Source organism: Psittacula echo (genome assembly GCF_963264785.1).
Source record: "Psittacula echo genome assembly, chromosome: 12".
Taxonomy (NCBI): Eukaryota; Metazoa; Chordata; class Aves; order Psittaciformes; family Psittacidae; genus Psittacula; species Psittacula echo.
The window spans coordinates 9,043,871-9,063,458 of NC_137747.1; the positions used below are offsets into that span (position 1 = coordinate 9,043,871).

The 19,588-nt window shown below is 43.8% G+C and overlaps 1 protein-coding gene across 1 annotated transcript in view; it reads right to left on the bottom strand.

Moving 5' to 3' along the window:
* The window catches only part of RTEL1 (regulator of telomere elongation helicase 1), a gene marked incomplete at both ends in the record, with an annotated part of 41,033 nt that extends 23,419 nt beyond the window's left edge, over positions 1 to 17,614 (bottom strand). Inside the window, 17 exons of the mRNA XM_080628144.1 lie at positions 2,068 to 2,181; positions 2,339 to 2,471; positions 5,701 to 5,779; positions 6,531 to 6,605; positions 8,937 to 8,992; positions 10,177 to 10,274; positions 10,912 to 10,990; positions 11,624 to 11,662; positions 12,195 to 12,348; positions 12,854 to 12,919; positions 13,617 to 13,701; positions 14,378 to 14,453; positions 14,679 to 14,739; positions 14,959 to 15,040; positions 15,934 to 16,027; positions 16,400 to 16,589; positions 17,513 to 17,614. Of these exons, the coding sequence (XP_080484270.1) occupies positions 2,068 to 2,181; positions 2,339 to 2,471; positions 5,701 to 5,779; positions 6,531 to 6,605; positions 8,937 to 8,992; positions 10,177 to 10,274; positions 10,912 to 10,990; positions 11,624 to 11,662; positions 12,195 to 12,348; positions 12,854 to 12,919; positions 13,617 to 13,701; positions 14,378 to 14,453; positions 14,679 to 14,739; positions 14,959 to 15,040; positions 15,934 to 16,027; positions 16,400 to 16,589; positions 17,513 to 17,614 (1,583 nt within the window). The remainder of the gene's footprint in view (positions 1 to 2,067; positions 2,182 to 2,338; positions 2,472 to 5,700; positions 5,780 to 6,530; positions 6,606 to 8,936; positions 8,993 to 10,176; positions 10,275 to 10,911; positions 10,991 to 11,623; positions 11,663 to 12,194; positions 12,349 to 12,853; positions 12,920 to 13,616; positions 13,702 to 14,377; positions 14,454 to 14,678; positions 14,740 to 14,958; positions 15,041 to 15,933; positions 16,028 to 16,399; positions 16,590 to 17,512) is intronic.
* Positions 17,615 to 19,588: the final 1,974 nt, after the last annotated feature.

The window sequence follows — 19,588 nt, forward strand, 5'->3', positions numbered from 1 at the left end:
ATTTCACACATGTGATATTCACCTCACGCAGCATATCCATGCTTAAAACTGCTCTCCTTCCTGGGGCAAGCACCCACAGTAAGGACACAAAACTTGTAAAACCTTGACTACACATAACTATTAAATATTCTTACTAGCACTGCAGATGACCTAAATTTCGAGAGTATCAAAGCATAGCAAATGGAAATGGGCAGCATCTGAGCTCTACAATTAATACTAACAATTAAAGACTCTGCCAACAAAGTCTGGAGATGCTGCCAAGCCTGACTAACATTACAACTGCTTAAATGAATGACTGACGAATCAGGTGTGGTGAAGCCGCCAGGCAAAAAGGGTGAATCTGGTTACTATGGTTATTACCTACCTGTGGCATAATGCGAATCACTTTTGGGTTGACTGAAAAAGCACTGCCCTGCAATGAGGAGTATTTCTGTGCCTTCCAGCCCTGACTGACAACTTGCCTGCACTCTCATGCCTTTAGGGTTCTTTCTTTCTTGTGCCTTGTAGTTCTGGGTACTGTTTTCCCTGGAAACTTACATATGCAGGGATAAAAGCAAAGGTATTTATAAGCCCTAAAAATACCCGTATCACCACACAGACACTGTCAAAACACAGCAACCACCGTGAATTCCCTTCCTGCAAAAAAGCAGGTGCCCTAGGCCTTAGGAGGGGGATCGCCAACCTTCTCCCTTCAAAAGATAGCATCTTCAATGAAATACACTGAAACAGCACATGCAGCTTCAGTAAGTGAAAAACACAGCCTGAGGGGTTTCCAGACTGCTTGTTCTCTGTAAAATCAATTACAATTGCTGAGTCCTTTTCCAGTTCTGTGGAACATCTGGCATTCACAGTATCACAGTATGTTAGAGATTGGAAGGGACCTCAAAAGATCATCTAGTCCAATCCCCCTGCCAGAGCAGGAACACCTAGATAAGGTCACACAGGAATGTGTCCAGGCGGGTTTTGAATGTCTCCAGAGAAGGAGACTCCACAACCTCCCTGGGCAGCCTGTTCCAGTGTTCTGTCACCCTCACTGAGAAGAAGTTTCTTCTCAAGTTTAAGTGGAACCTCTTGTGTTCCAGTTTATACCCATTACCCCTTGTCCTATCATTGTTTGCCACTGAGAAGAGCCTGGCTCCATCCTCATGACACTCCCCCTTTATATATTTATATACACTAATAAGGTCCCCCCGCAGTCTCCTCTTCTCCAAACTATAGAGACCCAGCTCCCTCAGCCTTTCCTCATAAGGGAGATGCTTCCTCTGATTTGGTGGGGTTATTTCCAGTAAAAGCTCTTGGAGATCTATTTTTCTGTATTCCTAAAAATGAGTAAGGCAGGCCTGCAGCAGGCTAAGTCATGGAATTCTCAGCCAGAGCTTTCTCTCTGATGTTGAACTTGAGACAGATTGAAGAACGATGGGAAGAAAGTTAAATGGGAGAACATGCGTATCAGACACAAAGAACTGATTCTCATCTCAAACCACTACAGAAGGATCGCATCCCTAAATATGGCTCTAGCATCCATGTGATGCCTCTCTTTAGTAACTGCAGAGAACTGGCAAGCGCAGAACCTTCTGTCAAGTGCACCAAAGCATGAAGCTGCCCTCTAAAACTGTATGCAGAGATGCCAATGAGATCATCATGTTGCACAAGAAAGTCAATACACAATGAAGTCAAGTTTTAGCCTTCTCTGCTGGCACCAGAAGTACCGAAGACCAGAAAGACACAGGCAAAATGATGAAATACTAGAGAAAAGCAAGGAAAATGATGATGAAAAGCTTGTTGACAAACATGTGGATACATTTTCCTTAAGAAGGCAATGCAGAGGTAAAAGAGAGGCTAGTCATAAGGACTTCAGTGCAACTCAGTGCTCTGGCATTTAATCTCTTCCAGCCCTCCAGCTCTCAGTTTTACACTAGTAGTTAAAGGGTGGTGTTACTCAGCACAGTGTTTTCCCAGGTAAAGAACTACAGAGACCACTTGTTTCATGAGCATCCTCCTGTAAGCAGAACCCAAAGTGTCAGAACACAAGACTTCAAATCAGAATTCCACATGGAAGTTCATTACCTTCTTTCATAGGTAGAAGTCAGCACAGTTCCATCAGGTCCCTTAGAAATGATCCCAACCCAGAGCTGGTGTTTATCGATAACATGCGGATTCTCCAAGCGAACAGGAAAAGGGCTAAAGAAACAGGAAAGTGAGATCCCAGACATATTCCTTATGTCATTCCCTCCTGGTTGCCAGCCCCAAACACTCAAAAACCAGATATAAAACCTAAAATCATGAGAGCAGATTGTGCATTACCAGTAACGGCCTGTTCGCACATCTAGGTACTTACATCTGCATTTCCATTGTAAACGATGAGAGGGGGGAGAGTGTCCCACTAGTAAGGATAATTGTCCTGACTCCTTGACGAACAAGCTCATGCATGCTGTACCCAGGGCTGAAACACCAGTAGCTTAAGGTCTTTTCTGTATCAAATAAAGAGAAAACACTAAGAAGCAAGTCTGTTAGTGGTAAAATCAGAATATGACACTCAAATAGCACATTCCATCTGAACTCCTGAAAGTAAGCTGGCCAGCAGCTGAAGGTAAAGCTCCAGACACACAGTATGTTCTGCTTTGGTCCATCCCAGATTTTGTTGCTATGCCCATTCAAAATACAGTTTTAAAGGTCATTGCTGCATCACACCTTAAATAGATTATACTTTTAATCCAAGGGTGGTTAAAGACAAAGCATCACATCTCATTGTTACAGGCAGGTTGAGCAGATAAAACTACTCGGTCCTCCATCCACTGATTCACTTCCTGCTGTCAAAGATAATTGGGAGGGGAAGCATGGTAGAACTGTAGAATACTGGGATGAAGGACAAATGACTGAAGTCGGTAAATTCTCTCTCTACTCCGGCTCTTGCTTGAAAACAGAAGAACCCCTTCTCCATCAGGAATTGCCAACAGCTATAAACCTTTCACCTAAACGTTCCATCTTCTCCATAGTCAACCTTCCAAACCTTCAAATCTTTCGTGTGGTATGGATCTAGATGTGCCACACAGTCTGTCATGCTATAAATTATCAACAAAGAGGACAAACAAAAATGGATGTATCACACCAGCCTTTCTTTCATTGTTCAGCTTATAGTCATACCACTGCTGGTCTTGCTGAAAACTGAGTCAAAACAATCATCTATGCTGACAACAAGATCAGACAAATAAAACAATAGCTTTTGGTTCTGATTTTGTTTTGCACAATTAGTTTCAGTAAAAAATATATATATATATGCATCACGTACGTGTCTTTTACGTGCCCACCCTTCATTACAAGATTGGCTTTCCAAAAGGAGCTGGCAGTTTCAGGAAATCCCCACTAACATGTGCCCAGTGAGTCACTGCTTAGAATTACAAGAGAACACTTATCTTTAGCTAAAGTTTTATCTTTCATCTCATGTGGGCAAACCCATCCAGATGGTGTCTAGATTCTATCAAAAAAAAAAAAAAAATCACGTCCCAAAATCTGGCAGAACCTACATCTTTAATTCACACTGAGAACTGGTGCAAGTTACAGGGAGGATCTGGGGAGGAACAGGCCAGTGGCTACACACAGGAGCAAAGCCACTTATGTCAGGAGCCTAAGAAACTTCAGCATCTGTAGAGAATGATGCTCGAGTGAGTAACTTCCATAAAGCCCTTTGGAAACGGCCATTCCTGAAAGGTTTGCGTTATTTCCATACAATCTGCTATGCCTCTCCAGGGAACTGGAGACTTGCTCAGTCTGGTCTGGCCTCTACTAGGTTTGCACACAGCGCAAGCCTCAACATATGTCTGTTGCATGAGTCCTTCCAAATACCGGTTTTATTTGCAAAGGGAATATATTGGTATGTGTCTGCTAAATCCCCAAAGAATCCTGTGACTGCTTTGTATTGGATTTGTGTCTAAATCCCGCAAATCATGCAGTAACCTCAAGTGTTTCTATCAGCCTCCTCCGGCACATGTTTAACAAAACCTACTTAGAATTATTGCTGTGACTTCCAACCCCAATTAAGCAATACCTCAGGAAAAAAACACTGGCAGAGTACCAAGCAGCACGCTTCTGTCCCGAAACAGCACAGATCTGTGTGGGAACACTTCAGGGGACATCAGGTGCCAACCCACGAAATTCATTCACCAAAAAGTGTTGGTTTTGTCCTTAAGAAAAGGACTTCCATGAACCAGGTATTTACGTTCTCAAGAGCATTTAACTGAGTAATTCAGTAGATAGTTATGAGGTAAGGTAATTACAAAGGTCTTTGGGGAGTATTCTTCTAAGAAGGCTTAAGGAAAGGGATCTGCATCTGTCTTCTCTAATCAGAAGGTGGTTTGTTTTCCACCTAACTGTACTTATTCAAAAAGCATCAGAAAGAAGGAATCTCGGAGCCAAACAAAGCCAAGCTCAGTGCTGCCTAACAGGAGCCTTAGGATAAGCCTTTGACTCAGGAGCCAAGTTTTTCTTCCAAATATGTTGTTTTGAAGCACAGTGATATTGAGGTAGTCCCAGATACCAAGTTCTGCAGAGCATAAGGAACAAAATAGATGGGAGGACAGAGACAAGGAGAGGGACAAATCTCAGCTGATCAAGTAGGACTAGAAGTATAATTGAGACTGAAACTATCAAGAAGTGACAACATCCTCTGAAGAGCTTAGGGAGTTGCTCAAAAAGAGATCCTATCTCAGAGGAGGTGAACAGTGCCCTCAGGGTATTACCTGGCACGGCATTTTTCTGGCTAAGAACTCATGTTCTGAAGCGTTATTTCTCTGGCTCATCACAAGTCTTCATTACGGAGCTTGAGAATGAGCCAACCAATTCCAACTCCTCCGCTATTGATGAGATAAAGGTAGTTACAGCCTTAGCAACGTTAAGTTTGTGCTGAACCGTTGCACAGACAAATTTAGCTGGCATGACAATAACGGAACATTCCATGAACCTCAGCGCCAATCCTGAAGGGATTTCCCATTTTTGGCCTGGTCTGACTATTTTCTCTACTCCAATCCAAGCAACCACTCCAGAATGGAGACGATTTTCTTTCACTGGAATAACTGCACTAGAAACTGTGCTTGGAAACATAAAACTGCAGGGGAACACCCTCAAATAACCCTAGAATTCTTCAAACGTAAAGTCCCAAAGCCTTAAAAACCTACCCTGCTCTGCAGAAAGAGAGCTCTAGGGTAACACTAATGCTCCACATCTCTGCATCTTACAGAATATGACCAAAAAATCCCCTACAACCAAACCACCCACTGGTTCTCTGCTAACTAAATGGAGCAAAACCCAAAATCTCTCCCAGTCCCACATCTACAGATGGTTTTAACTTGGACCATGGCAACAAGGCATACTAATCATGCGGTTAAGACTTTCCAGCTCTACAAGTAGGAACGCTACTGTGCTATTTGGGTTTTAAATACTTCTTTTACATATAGACAGATCTGGAGCATGCCTTCACTGAGTCATTGGTCAGCCCTTCATTTCTCAGAGTCATTTTTAACATTTAAGATAACACAAGTGGTGTCTCACTCAGAATCCTACAACGAGCACCTCCCTGTTCACAGCTGTGAAGTTATGAATATCCAGACATCTTCAGTTGTGCACTCTTATTTGAATCAGAAAGGAGCAGCTGAGTAGTTTGCAACCCAGCTTTTGACTGAGCCTCCCCAAGACCGAGGCCCATACCTTTTTTTGTAGATGATGAATTCCAGAGATCCGTCTTTTGTTTCTTCTTCTGATTACTGTCATCCAGGTGAATATGTACCTGAGCGAAAAGAACAGAAGCATCTCTGGAGGTGGCAACAGAAATGAATCAGCACTTCATCCCTCAAAAAAGCTTGCCCATGTTAATGACAGTACCACCATTAGTGTCATTTTCATAGTGTTACTAAGGCTGTGTTACTTCCTGCCCGTCTTTCCTATTTTGTTTCCAGTCTTTCATAACATATCTAACACAAAGCAATTCAACCAGCCATTCTGAGGCAGTTTATGGAAGCAGCTTTTCAGGGGCTGCCCTAAGCAAAGAATCCAATTCTTTGGGTATTGTCCACCAGAATAAAACACCCAGACTAGGAAAAAAGATATACTGGTGTGTTAGACAGAGTCACTTCATCTGGCAACAGGAACAGTGCCTTGGACTTAACATGGAAGTTGTCATTTATCTAAAATAGATCTTTCCCTAAAGTTCTTTATATCACAGGCGATAGGTCTCAAACTCTAATTTAAAGGACTGGTTGGGGGAGGTTCAGTGGCTCTGCTGCACGTGCTTGGTAATAGGCTAAAGTCAAGAGAAGAGGTTATTGGAAGAACACACCAGCTCTTGCATAATACGCAGTATCAAAGTTGTCAGTGATTCACATTTGCTGCAGTTTCCTAATTTCATTTTAGAGTTTGTTTAAATAGAAGCTCCCCTTTTCCCTTGGAATCTCAACTAACCACACAGATAGCCTTGGATGCGCTAAGCACGGGCATTAAATGCCAGAAAGGAAGGATGTAGAACACAAAGCATCCCATACCTTATAATATTTAGATATCGACTGATGCAGCCTGAAATCTGTTGCACCTTCTGGAGGATCGATGCTGAATACAGTCTGGGAAATGGATGGAAGCAAATGGAAAGATTTAATAACTGTTTCCAGCAAAACCCCTAACATAGCTTTGCTACTACTGGAATAACCTCAACTAGATCTCCTTGTTCCTCTTATTAAGTAAAGACAGAGCATCTTTCACAAATATATCTTTACACGCAATTCCTGCTAACCACATGGATTTCTCATTGTTTCAACAAACACAAGCCAGTATCTAAATACATTCAAACTACAGAGATGACATTATTTATGCTCTTTCTGACTTCTGGCTGCAGTTAAACACAACCTACACATTCGTGAGATCACAGTCACAGCTGATTGTAAAAGAACTTTCTCAACATCCTTAAAGTTTCAGGCATGACACACTAAAATAATAATGCTTTCCTTAGAAAATAAACAGAAAAAGTTATAATCATATCTAGCTGCCCTGCTATCAAATTAAAAGTTTCTATCAACTCTTCACAGAGTTTCGCTCCTTGCCCTTTCCTGTATGTGATGCCTTATGATTAAGGGTGATGCTCTTTAACACGCATGGCATTCCAGAGCCACTTCAATGAGAACAGCTGTGGTTCTCAAGTGTTTATAACTCCTCATAATGTTTCTAAACAAGATTTCTTCAGACTTTTAAAAGGAATTAGCTGAGCTCAGAAGAGTATCAGCTGGGTACAACAAGAAAGATGTTCCCCACCCGTCAAAACACAAGTATAATTCCTGTTATAATATTAATGTCTGAAAAATAGCCAGAGAGAGGGTGTACGAGGATATTTTAATAAGGGCTCTTCTGAAGAAAGAAAACCACATTAATTTATAACCAGCTTGTTTCCAGTATTAAGTCTTGGCATTTAACCACTTTTAAACGATAAAGATTATCCTTTCCTATTCAATTCCAACCCTAGACAAAGATTCACAACCAAGCTAAGACAGCAAGTAAATCCCTAGATGAAAAAGAATTATACTGAACAACTGAAACGAGTGAGAATATTGAGGAGGGAAACAAAGAGTTAATTTGCTGCTGCCAAATGCAGAGCTGGACGCTTTTCAGATGAAGCGTATTGCTATGCTCTTGCTCATTTTTCCTCTTGAATAGATTTTATTCTCCCTCCTGTGTGTCCATTGTTTTTCACCTTTTGACATTCCAGTGCTTCCTAGAAGCACAGATTACATTTGCGAGCAGCATGTATTCCAGAAGAAATATCTATGGCATCAAGGATCTCTGAAAGAGGCTGGCAGCTGATCTATTAGGCAGGCTACCAGTGAGTAGAATGAAACCAGAGCACTCTACAAAGAGGCTGAACATTGCCAGCCAAGACAGACTTTATTTTACAGAAATTCCATGCTTTAATGCCAAGGAATTTCTTGCATCAGTGGCCAAACGATAACTTTTAATTAAAAAAAAAAAAAAGAAATAAAGACAGAAAAGCGATGATTAACACACATTAAAATGTCACCCTTATTATCACACGCTTCCTAAAGATGGGGGGGAAAGAGATCTTCTTGATCCAAAAAATACCCACAAGTATTTGGGAAGGTCTCATTCAGTGTCAGGAAAAGGTCTAATTCAATCTGACACCCAGCAGCTGAGGCCAAGATGATGCTCTGTAATCAGTGGATTCTGGGAATAGTGAGTTTAATCCGAAGGGCCAGTAAATTTTCCAGTATGTGACACTACGGCTGAGACGCTCTTTTGCTTGAACTTTAAGCTGTCCAAACCTCACTGCCTTTCTGAGGCTCACCCAAGAATCTTCGAGCTTTAGTCAGCTTCAGAGGGCATTTCAGGCCATTGGCCCATTGTACCTTCTGATTTTATGGGGCCCAAGTATTGTCATAATCAATGTTTTGCATATGCATGCCAGGGAGGGGACTGACAGCACCGTGAGGATACCCACAAGTGGCCATTAGTTTCTGTGGCAATAAAGATTCTTGTTTTACACATTCCTTCTTTAATAATTAAATGAATAAAATACATTTAAATTCTATTTTGTTTGGGTTTTTTCCCTTTGGCCAGTCCTGTCATTTCACAAGCTCTCATATTCCCAAACATTGCTGTTAGGAAGTGAACAACTCCATAACCCAGCTCCACCTTGTGGAGGTTAAAACTAGACAAGTTTAAATCAAGCATCGCCAAAAGGGACATCAGAACTGTTAAACAACCTGGGTAAAACCGAAGCAGAACATCCCATTAAGCAGCAGCGCTCTCCTCAAAACCCCCCAGTCTTCCATTACTGCACAAGTGTACATACAGTCAAAAAATAAATGGATCCATTGTCTTCCCATGCTTTTTAAACCAATTCTTCCATCCTTCAGGTGCATAGAGAAGCAGCATTAATGATTTACCTGGATAATACCTGAGAGTTTATGCAATCCAGATGTATTGACAAACATTCCAGGGCCTAGAGAGAATAACGCGATTACTTTTACAACACACACCTACATCCATTTGTATATATCCACCTCTCATCTGAGCAGCACAATGCTGAATACAATGACTTGCAAACATTATCTGAAACAAATTCTGTCAAGTTTTCCATCACTATTCAATGAGAAATGTTAAAGGTGGCATTCCAAAGGCAGCTTCATGCCTCTGATGCGTTGGGAAGCTGTCACTGAGACAATTACATAAAGTTAAGACTCTTCTACATTAAAACTGGAAAGCAGCAAAAGAAAAGAGAGATAAGCACACTTAAACTGTTTACTTTTCCAAAAGCTCACACAGCTAACATTAGTCTCATTGAAATACAATAGAAAACTGACTACTTATACAGAGAGCCAAAATTAACCTTTGCCATTGCTATAAACAGCCCTTTACAACCACTTCCGAGCTTCTAGCACAAGTAAACCAGTGACCGCAGAGGAGCACTTAAAAGAACATGCAAAATACACTGATGATGAGAATTCGACCTTACAGCAAGTGTTAATGAAAAGACACAGGTCCTGAGGGTCAGATTTTAGCTTTTAGAATCATAGAATAGTTAGGGTTGGAAAGGACCTTAAGATCATTCAGTTCCAACCCCCCTGCCATGGGCAGGGACACCTCACACTAAACCATGGCACCCAAGGCCTCATCCAACCCGGCCTTGAACACAGCCAGGGATGGAGCATTCACAACCTCCCTGGGCAACCCATTCCAGTGCCTCACCACCCTCACAGTAAAGAATTTCTTCCTTAGATCCAATCTAAACTTCCCCTGTTTCAGTTTGAACCCGTTACCCCTTGTCCTGTCACTACAGTCCCTGATGAAGAGTCCCTCCCCAGCATCCTTGTAGCCCCCTTCAGATACTGGAAGGCTGCTCTGAGGTCTCCACGCAGCCTTCTCTTCTCCAGGCTGAACAGCCCCAACTTTCTCAGCCTGTCTCCATACGTGAGGTGCTCCAGCCCCGATCATCCTCATGGCCTCCTCTGGACTTGTTCCAACAGTTCCATGTCCTTTTTATGTTGAGGACATGGACATTTTAAACGCTTTATCATTTCAATCTTAAAGAAGCCTTTCTCCTCCTCTCCCCAAACAACGCAGAATTCCACTTCCCTGCATTACAGAGAAAAGTCTGAGTGCAACAACTACCAAATTCACACTTACGGCCTGAAAGATACTGTAAAATCTGCTCCAGTGAATCCAGGAGTGAGGATTTAGTCTGGAATGTTATTTGGGCCTTGGCAAACAGATCAAAGATGTAGCTGCAATGCGCAAAGAGAAAGCACAAACGGGAAAACGCTGTAAATAAGGGTGGGCACAATTACTGCTACTCTTTTATAACAACAATTTCACCATCTAATAGCAAAACATGTTCTTGTCTCCATGAGAAAGAAGAATTTACAGGAAAAAAGAAGTATCTGGTTATCAATAGCAGACACTATTGACGTGACACAAAGCGCATGACCACATCCTGCATGTCTCCCACCACTTCTCTACAACACATATTAATTTAGAAACAGATTTCATGCTATTTCATTATTTTTTTTACAATATGCTTTCGGTTAGAAATAGATTTACAGAGCTCTGAGGTACCTCAAACCAAATCACTGCAGCACTGGTACCTCTGTTTAAATCATGATGCAAAAGGGAAAGCAGGCCAGTGACGGGCTTCTTCCAGCTCAGGATACATGACGGCTATACACACAGCATTGGATTTTCCACTCTTGAAGCAGGAAGTTCCACCAGAAATAAGGATTATAACAGCAAGGGGATTTCAGGAAACCCAGAGCCCTGAAGAAATACTATTCCCAGAAACTGGAATAGTGCTGCCTATCCCAACAGCTGACCCAGTTTCACAGGGTCTAGAATATATAGATATATTAACAAGAAGAAATTTACCTTCCGTCTTTGGTGACTCCAGTATCATTCGGTGGCAGCTCCACTGCATCAATGGCACTTTCAAGCTGAAGAAGAATCTCTTTAAGAGAACCAAAAGGGAAAAAAGATGGAATTCACAGAAACTCATTTCTGGGACAAATCCAAGCTGCTTTTTCAAATGTCCTTTGTTACTAAGGCTGTTATCAAAGGCAGCAGCCCAGCTGCTTGAGTCTGTAAACAAATCAGCACCACTTTCCTTGGTCTCACCTCTAAATATTCATATTTAAGAACCTCCATGACCTCAATTCTTAGATAAGCTTAAGTCATCAGCTAAATGTTAAACTCTTCTCTATAGATGGAAAAAGTTGTTCCTAGAAATGCTTTGTAAGCATGAGACAGCTCGAGCCCTTGCTATTAACTTACATAGCATCATGGTCTTACAGCAGTGATGCAGTTAATGCAATTGCAGCACACCAACATCATCAGAAACCCAGGGAACTTCTAGCAAAATAGGAAGCAACACATTCATCTGCTACATCACCCATCTTCTTGGGAAAACGCTACAATTAAACATTCCATAGAGTGCTCAGAATAAAAGAGACAACTTAAACTTCCACGGATTACTCCATTACGAGCAATGCCTGCAGAAATGCTACAGGAACCCAATTTACAGGTGTTTCCCTTCTGAAACCATTTCAACAACAATTTTCAAGGACACAGAAAACAATCTTACTCTTTATCTTTGCTATATCTTCAAGTTCCATGTTCAGGCCTGTTGAAGAAAGGAAAGAGGATGTTTCATTCCCAGTTTCTTTATGCCTTTGCAAAAAGTATGGATATGAAGGCTAGAACTGTGTATATGGAAAAACGTACTCTGTATTCCGCTCACTGTTCCCTTTCATGACCCTCATGTCACATTTGTTTGGCCAAATGTTTTCATGTTTGTCTGGCAGTGATAACTAAATAACAATAAGGAATGTCCTAGAATCAATGGTTTGGGTTGGAAGGGACCTTAAAGTTCATTCAGTTCCAACCTCTGCCACGGGCAGGGACACCTTCCACTACAGCAGCTTGCTCCAAGCCCCTGTGTCCACCCTGGCCTTGAACACTGCCAGGGATGGGGCAGCCACAGCTTCTCTGGGCACCCTGTGCCAGCGCCTCAGCATCATAGTGAAGACTTTTTGCCTAATATCCAATTTAATCTCCCTCTTTCAGCTCAAAGCTATTAGGAAAAGTCATTTTCCAGTTCTTGGCAGTGGCACCAATAATCCCAGTGAAACAATGGCTTGTGGTTGTCAACACACCTGAAGAGGCCAACTCCATATTGAACTCAGCATTTACTTCATTCTGCTGGACCACTTTGGCTTGTTCTTCCAGTACAACATCTACAGCATCTATTGCCGAAGCCAAATCGTAGGGTGTCAAGTCAAAAGAAGACGACTCCTCGCACAACTTCTCCTGACATATAAGGAACAGAAGCATTATTTGGACTGCTCAGGGTGTTCAGTGCTCATCTCAGGTGATGAAGTCCCAATGAGCAAACTTGCTTTCATTTCTGACCTCCAGCTCAGGCCAGAGGACATTTTATGAACACCTGAAGTGCAGCACCATGCAGAGCACTTAACAGCTGATGCAGCTGAGCTTCAAGAATAGATCTTTAACGATTTCTTTCACCTGGAAGAGAACTCTCCAAACAAGACAAGCAGCACCCTCATGAGGTGCTAAAGGTGGAGATCCACCTTCAGGAGGAAACCATCACCTTGTAAAGAGTCATGGTAGTGTGGAAGGACTGTTAATTAAACTACAAAGCTTTAACTGTCACCAACCAAGAAACACTCCTGATAATGAACACTGACAACAAGGAGCTGAGCACAGATTTCACAGAGTGGTTGTAACAGGGCACAGGTCCCTTTTTCTCTCTGGATGAAGCCTGAGAAACGGCAACAGACCACAAACAACTTACCACATTGTGAGCTTCATCAAGTATTACCACAGTTCCCCTCAGGTCCAAGTTGTGCGCTTTGCGACTCTGAAGATGAAAAAGGGAATGAGGGGATGGACAAAGGCCAGTTAATCTGATTTAGTTTTTTAACTTATTGAACATTTGGTCTTTCTGCCTTTTGTAGCAGTGGAGCAGGATGGAATCTGGCTTTTACTATAATTCATCCATTACTCCAAGTTGTACAAAGCTGGCAGCAGATTTGTTTCCTCAACAGCTTTCAAAGGCTTCATTTCCTACCCATGACATATGGACACCTTATTGCAATAGCTTTTCTTCTCCCCACAAACCCAGCAATTATTCCCAAGAGAAATATCCAAACTCTACTGAAGAAGTTTCCTTATTCTAGGAATCATGCAGCTGGCTGCAGGAACAAAAATGTCTCAAAATGGATGCAAAGATACTGCGTGGTACGTGACTGCAGACTGGCACCAGGATATGAATATTGCCAAACAACAAGGGCACCCCATTCTGCAAGGCTAATTCTATAAAACCAGCAAGACCTCGAGGAAAATCTGGAGTATTCTTAACTGTGGGAAAGGACTTCACAGAGAACCCCACAAAAAGGCATCCTCAATGGTTCTGAATTTGACCTGAGGTTTGATTAGTTTTGAAGCATGGCCCATAATGTGTTCACTGCACATCAGTTCTTCACAGCTCGCCCACTAAAAGCCAACATAAGGTAAATAGAAGAAGAGCTGCAGTTAAAAGCAAACACATACATTACCTTTGAGTCTAGCAAATAGTTGTAAGGCATAAAAATAATATCTGCTTGCTGCTTCAGGCTTCGAGAGAGATAATAAGGACAAGCTCTGTTTAAAAAAGAAGGACAAACTATCAAGAAAGACTTGCAGGAATATCAAGAAGGCATTCAACATTCATAATGTTTCATATGCTCAAGGGTTTCCAATCAACTCAAGGAGCTGAAGCTGGCATGTCTGATTTTAGGGCAGGTGGTTATCCCTATCTACAGAAGCAAAAGTGCAGAAAATGATATCCGTGCAGCTCAACAAAACAAAGGAAGAATAAATGAAAGGAGGAAAAGGGCATTTCATTACCGCGTTTTCATTTCACCCCTTTAGGCTACATGCAGATGCTGCACTAGACTATTTCATCCCAACAAATCAGTCCCCTCAGCCTCTCAGATCAGAAACAGAACGGCAGTATCATTTGTCATGGCAGATGATTTCGGTAGCCTCTGCTCAAGTGAGAAATAAAACACTGGTGAGCCTGACTCTGACCTGATTCAGTCTTTACACAACAAGGATTGAAATAAATGGCTGTACGATGAAAACTGCAGTAACAGAGTTTGGTGCACGCATGACTTTGTTGGAAGCTGTCTCTGCACCAGCTGCTTCACTTTGCTCTCATCACTGTTCTACTACTTTAGTGTTTGCCAAGTTCATACCGAGGTATTAATGAAAATGAGCAGAGAAATGGTTTCCACTATTTTCAGAAGGGGGGAGAAGGTCAGAGGGGATCATTTACCTGAGCTTGTTTCCCTTCTTAACCAAGTCTTCGATATCCATGATTGAGTTCAGCAGATCTTTCTCTGTACTCTTTTCTGGGAAAAATGAAGTTACAACCACAAGCTTAGGTAAAGGGACCACAAGATTTGTTGTTTCCCTGATCATCGCCCTCACCCACTTCCCAACATTTCATTCTTGAAAGGCATCAACATAGAGCAAAAGCCGCACACACACAGAGGAAACTCACCCAAACTTCTGTACCCGCCAGGCAAATCTCTCCCTCTCCAAAAAGCAGGGCTTTACTTCCACACCAAACTCACCTTCCACATTGTTATAGAAATGACAAGCACGAGCCATCACTTTTTTCTTGCACATGTAGATCTGTAAAACAAGGTATTTTAGCCAAGATTAGCACAGCCTAAAGCATGTTAAAGAGTGAAGAGCTGTTAGTTTTTTGTAACATCAGTTAAGGAATAAATGCTAACCATGGTTCTTTAGTTTTAAAATGATGTGTTCCTCTGACCACCCTAAAAGTAAGGCTCTCTGCAACAGGACCCCTCCACATCCTCACTGTTCATGCTTTATAAGCTCTGCTCTCACCTGCATGTGGTTGCTCTCCATGCGCTTCACTTCAGGATGGATGCAAAGCTGGTCTCTGGAACCCAAAACACACATCTTGGGCCTGTTCAAACAGAATGCACAAAACTGAAGTTAAAAGTCAGACAAGATAGAAAAACAGAGTTGTACGTGTCTAGATTGGGTGGAATATATCACAAGTGAAAGGTGCAGGAGAAGTGAGCCCAAACTAAGGGTCAGAACCAGAAACAGTAAGTTCATCTGTAACAGCTGTGTGTGTTATCTGACTTCATGGTACTGCATTTCTCCTGGTAGCAGCAGGTGGCAACAAGCAGCAGTTTACAGCAGGAGGCAGTGAGCAGCAGCTTACATCACCCACTCTGAAATCTGGGTTCTGTTGTGACAGTTGAGCCAATCAGCTGGGGCCTGTCATCCCTGACAAGCTACTTCAAGCTGGCTGAGATTTTCAGAGTAAGGTTATGACAGGAACTAATGCATCACAAACATTTGCAATGGGGTTTTTTTGCCTATTACAAGGCTGTATCTGTACAAGAAACACGTAAACAAGTTACTACTGCCTGCTCAAAGAGCTCCAACAACGCACTGGTACATCAACAGCTGGAAACTGAGACATCGATACAGCAAAACCACGGAGCTCTTCATAGATCGACACCAGCCTAAGGAATTAGGTTTTGCAAAGGCTTCCCACTGCCTTAAAGAGATGCCCCAGGGAAAGAAAAAAGGTAGTTTAGAACTAAACGTGTACAGAACCAAAAACAGAGAATTGCCTGAATTTGGTATGGTTAAAGGAAGAGAAGCTGTGGAAAAACCCAAACCCAACCAAGAAATCCAGGTTCTACACATGCACATTAAGAGAACTGCATTTCACTGGGGATCATTTTTTCATACACGCATCCATATAAACTGAAACTATAACTAAATCAGATGGGTTTCTCCACCTTGTCTTTGAATAGGAACATTATCCTAAATCATATTTACCTGTAGACCGTGTTCTTTAACTCGTTAATGACCTGTGTAAGTTGGGAGTGAGTTCTGGAGGCATAAATTATTTTAGGGATGTCCGTGTAATAAACTGCCAAAAAGTGGAGAGACAAAAAGGCAGAAAACCATTATTAACAGAGGAAGAAGAACTGGAGATATTATTAGCTTCCTTTCCCAGCTGGTACTATGGTAACAGCTTGGCTTGTAGAGACAGCAAGAAATTCTGTCACCTAACTATTCACACCCAGAAAATGAGCTGAATGAGTTTCTAATGTTCTAAGAAACAATTTGAAAACACATAAGAACACTTAAAATCTATAGAATGATGAAGCTGTGCTTCAGCTGCTAAACAACAGCTCCATGACTTTCACAATCACACAGTTATTACAGAAGATAGATAAAAGCAAACGTTCATTAACATTCCTGCATGGCCCCTGCTGAGGATGAGAATGACACCACTTACTTGGGATATCATCATCAGGGGCAACATTGCCCCAGGATGACTCTGGGAAGAGCTCCCCCCCACTCAGTCGCTGCGCAATCTTGCGGGCTGAGATGGCATCTTTATAGTGCTCCTGCCAAGCCAGCGTGGAACACAGCAGACAGAGGGTCTTCCCTGTGCCTGTGGGGCTCTCCAAGACACCATTTACCTTCTTTGTTGAAGAGAAAACAAAAAGGGAATAAATGAGTAACTCGGAGATTCACAGTGAGTGACTGCATGGTACCTGGTTACCACCTGGGTTTAAACCATGAAATACAGTGAGCTGGATGCTGGGATCAAGGGCACCCTGATGATGTTTGATGATACCAAACTGAGTGGGGAAGAGGACACTTTGGAAGGGAGAGCAACCATGCAGATGACCTGATCCAAGGACTGGGCAGCCATGTGAGGAAAGGCTGAGAGAGCTGAGCTTCTTCAGACTAGACAAATAAGGCTCAGGGGAGACCTTATTCCATGTTCCAGTGTTTAAAGCGTGGCTACAAAAACAGGGACTCCCTTTTTACAAGGAGTCAATGGAGGAGGAGTCATGGGCACAGGTTACCCCTGGGGAGATCCTGGTTGGATTCTAGAGGAACTTCTCACACTGAGACAATCAGCCACTGGAGTAACAACCATCTCCCCAGGGAAGTGGAGATTCCCCAGTGTTGGACACTTTTAGGATTCAACTGGACAGGGTACTGGGACATCCAGTCTAGGTCATGCTTTGCCTAGAAAGGTTGGACCAGATGACCCCTGAGGTCCCTTCCAACCTGGGACTTGAGGGTTCTGTGACCCCAGGGAGCAAAGTACAAGCTGTGTGAGCACAGGGGCTACTTGCTTTGCTTCTCTTCCCTTTCCCAAGTTAGGCTGAAGCATCCCATCTACACTTCTACTGACTGCCACCTGCATATGTCCAGGTTTCAGTAACTACAGAGTAACATGGAGGTAACAGAGGGTCAGAGAGAATTTGGAAACAGTGGTGCATGGACAGAGGAAAAGCAAATTGTGACAACGTCCTTTTAGAGAAGTCATTTGTTATGGTTGCAAATGGAACACTGTGAGCAATGGAACCAAACTGCCACTGCGTGTGCTCACCTTCTGCAGGCACTCCAGCACCTTGGCCATGTAGGCTTCCTGGCAGGCATAGGGCTGGAAGGGGAAATCCACCGTGATGCCGTTCAGCTTTATCCTGGGCATGCTGCCCTGTGAGCACCTGCAAGGCAGCAGGACCCGCGGTTCACCCTGCCCCGCGCCGGGCTGCACCGCGGGGTCGCGTAGAGCGGGAAACCGGGACCGGGGTGGGTTCACGTGCACGACGGAACACCGAAAGACCCCGTTTTCATCTCGCGTTTCGGGACGGTACCTGCGGACCCCGGCTGGAGGCTCACAAGCACCCGGGGCCCGCCACCGAGGAGCTCCCGCCAGTGCTCCCGGGACCCCCGCGCCCCTCCGGTGCAGCGCTCATCGGGACCCCCCGCCCGCCCCGTCGGGCACAACCAGCGCTCACCTCCCGCTCCGCCGTTCAGAATCCTCCCGCCAAGCTCACGTGACCGCTTCCTGCCTCCTCACGCGAGAACTTCTCTTCCGTCGGCCGCTCTCGCGAGAGCTGCGGCGTTGCCATGGGGACGGGGTGGGACGGTGGGGCCGAGCATGGCGGCGGGGCCTGGGCACAGGGGAACGGAGAGGTTGGTGCTGCTGTTGTGGAGGCCCGAGCGGCACCGGGCAGGAGGGGATCGAGTCCGAAGGGGTCCACAGAGGCAGAAGGTTGGCGTTTTGGTTGCTAAAAGCAGCAAAGCGGCTGCAGGGATGCTGGAGAGGGAACTCTGCAGGGACTGGAGCGATAGGACAAGGGGTGATGAGTGTTTAAACTGAAACGGGAGATTTAGGTTAGATCTAAGGCAGAAGCTCTTCCCTGTGAGGGTGCTGAGGCGCTGGCACAGGGTGCCCAGAGAAGCTATGGCTGCCCCATCCCTGGCAGTGTTCAAGGCCAGGTTGGACACAGGGGCTTGGAGCAAGCTGCTCTAGTGGAAGGTGTCCCTGCTCGTGGCAGGGGTTGGAGATGGATGAGCTTTAAGGTCCCTTCCAACCTTAACCATTCCATGATTTCTAAAGCCTCTCTGCCCTAATTGGTCCCTCTGGAGCATCTCCGTTCATAACAACTCAGGTGAGATGAGTGACCAGCGATGCCCTGACCAGGATTTGTTCCCAGGTCACTGCTGTGCTTTGTGCTGCACGTTGCTGCCCTTCAGCACTGCTGTCTAAGGAGGAGGCAAAGCACTGCAGCGTTCATTGTTGAAACTCAGCTTGCAAGATACAAGGGTTTCTGCGTCATTACGCTGAGCCTTGTAGCATCTGTATTCAGAACAATGTCTCTTGTTAGGGGTGAATGTGCTGCCCCTTTGTTTCCTGCTTTTCCTCAATGTGATTCTTGCAGCTTTCAGCTCCCATGCGGTGTCGAGGCTGGGAGCAGCCGCATCAGTGTTTCACTTGCTGGTTCTGGATGCGTTGTGGTGCCCCCTGAGCTGCTCTGAACTGATGAAAATACTCAAGGATTTTAATAAATGGGTAGCCATGGTTTACCTGGATCCCCCAAACCCCATCTTACGCAGTTAGATGAGGAAGACACTAAGGCAAAACACTTTACATGCATCTCTATGTATTTTTTGTTACTGCATCTCACGCCGTTCGATGGTGAGTGCATAGATGTAGACCAGGATGTGGCTTGTTTTATGCTAACTTGAAGATGCATTTATTCCCAGGAAGCTGCACAGCTTGTTTCTATTTAGGAGTGTTCTGATATTTAAAGAAAAATAACAATTGAAAGGAATATATGGAATCTCTTAAACTTCTGGGACATTCTAGGTGTTGGGATAGGGGAGCTTATGGTTGTTGCTGTTCGGTCACCAGCCTTTAAGCTCCTTGAGCTGAACTTGCCTGGATTGCAAACTGCCTTTAACTGTAGCAGCTGGGCTTGAGAGCACCGAGTTATTCCCGTGGATCTTCGTGGAGCTCCATGCAAAACGTGACAACTGATTTTGCTCCTGTTTCTGCCTGTGGACTCTTTAACTTGACACCAGTTGTGTGAGATGAAGCTGCAAAAGAAACGGCTTTGTAAAGGTTGTAAAGTGAGAGCGTGGGATGAGGTATTTATAGTGGAGGATTAAAGTTTAA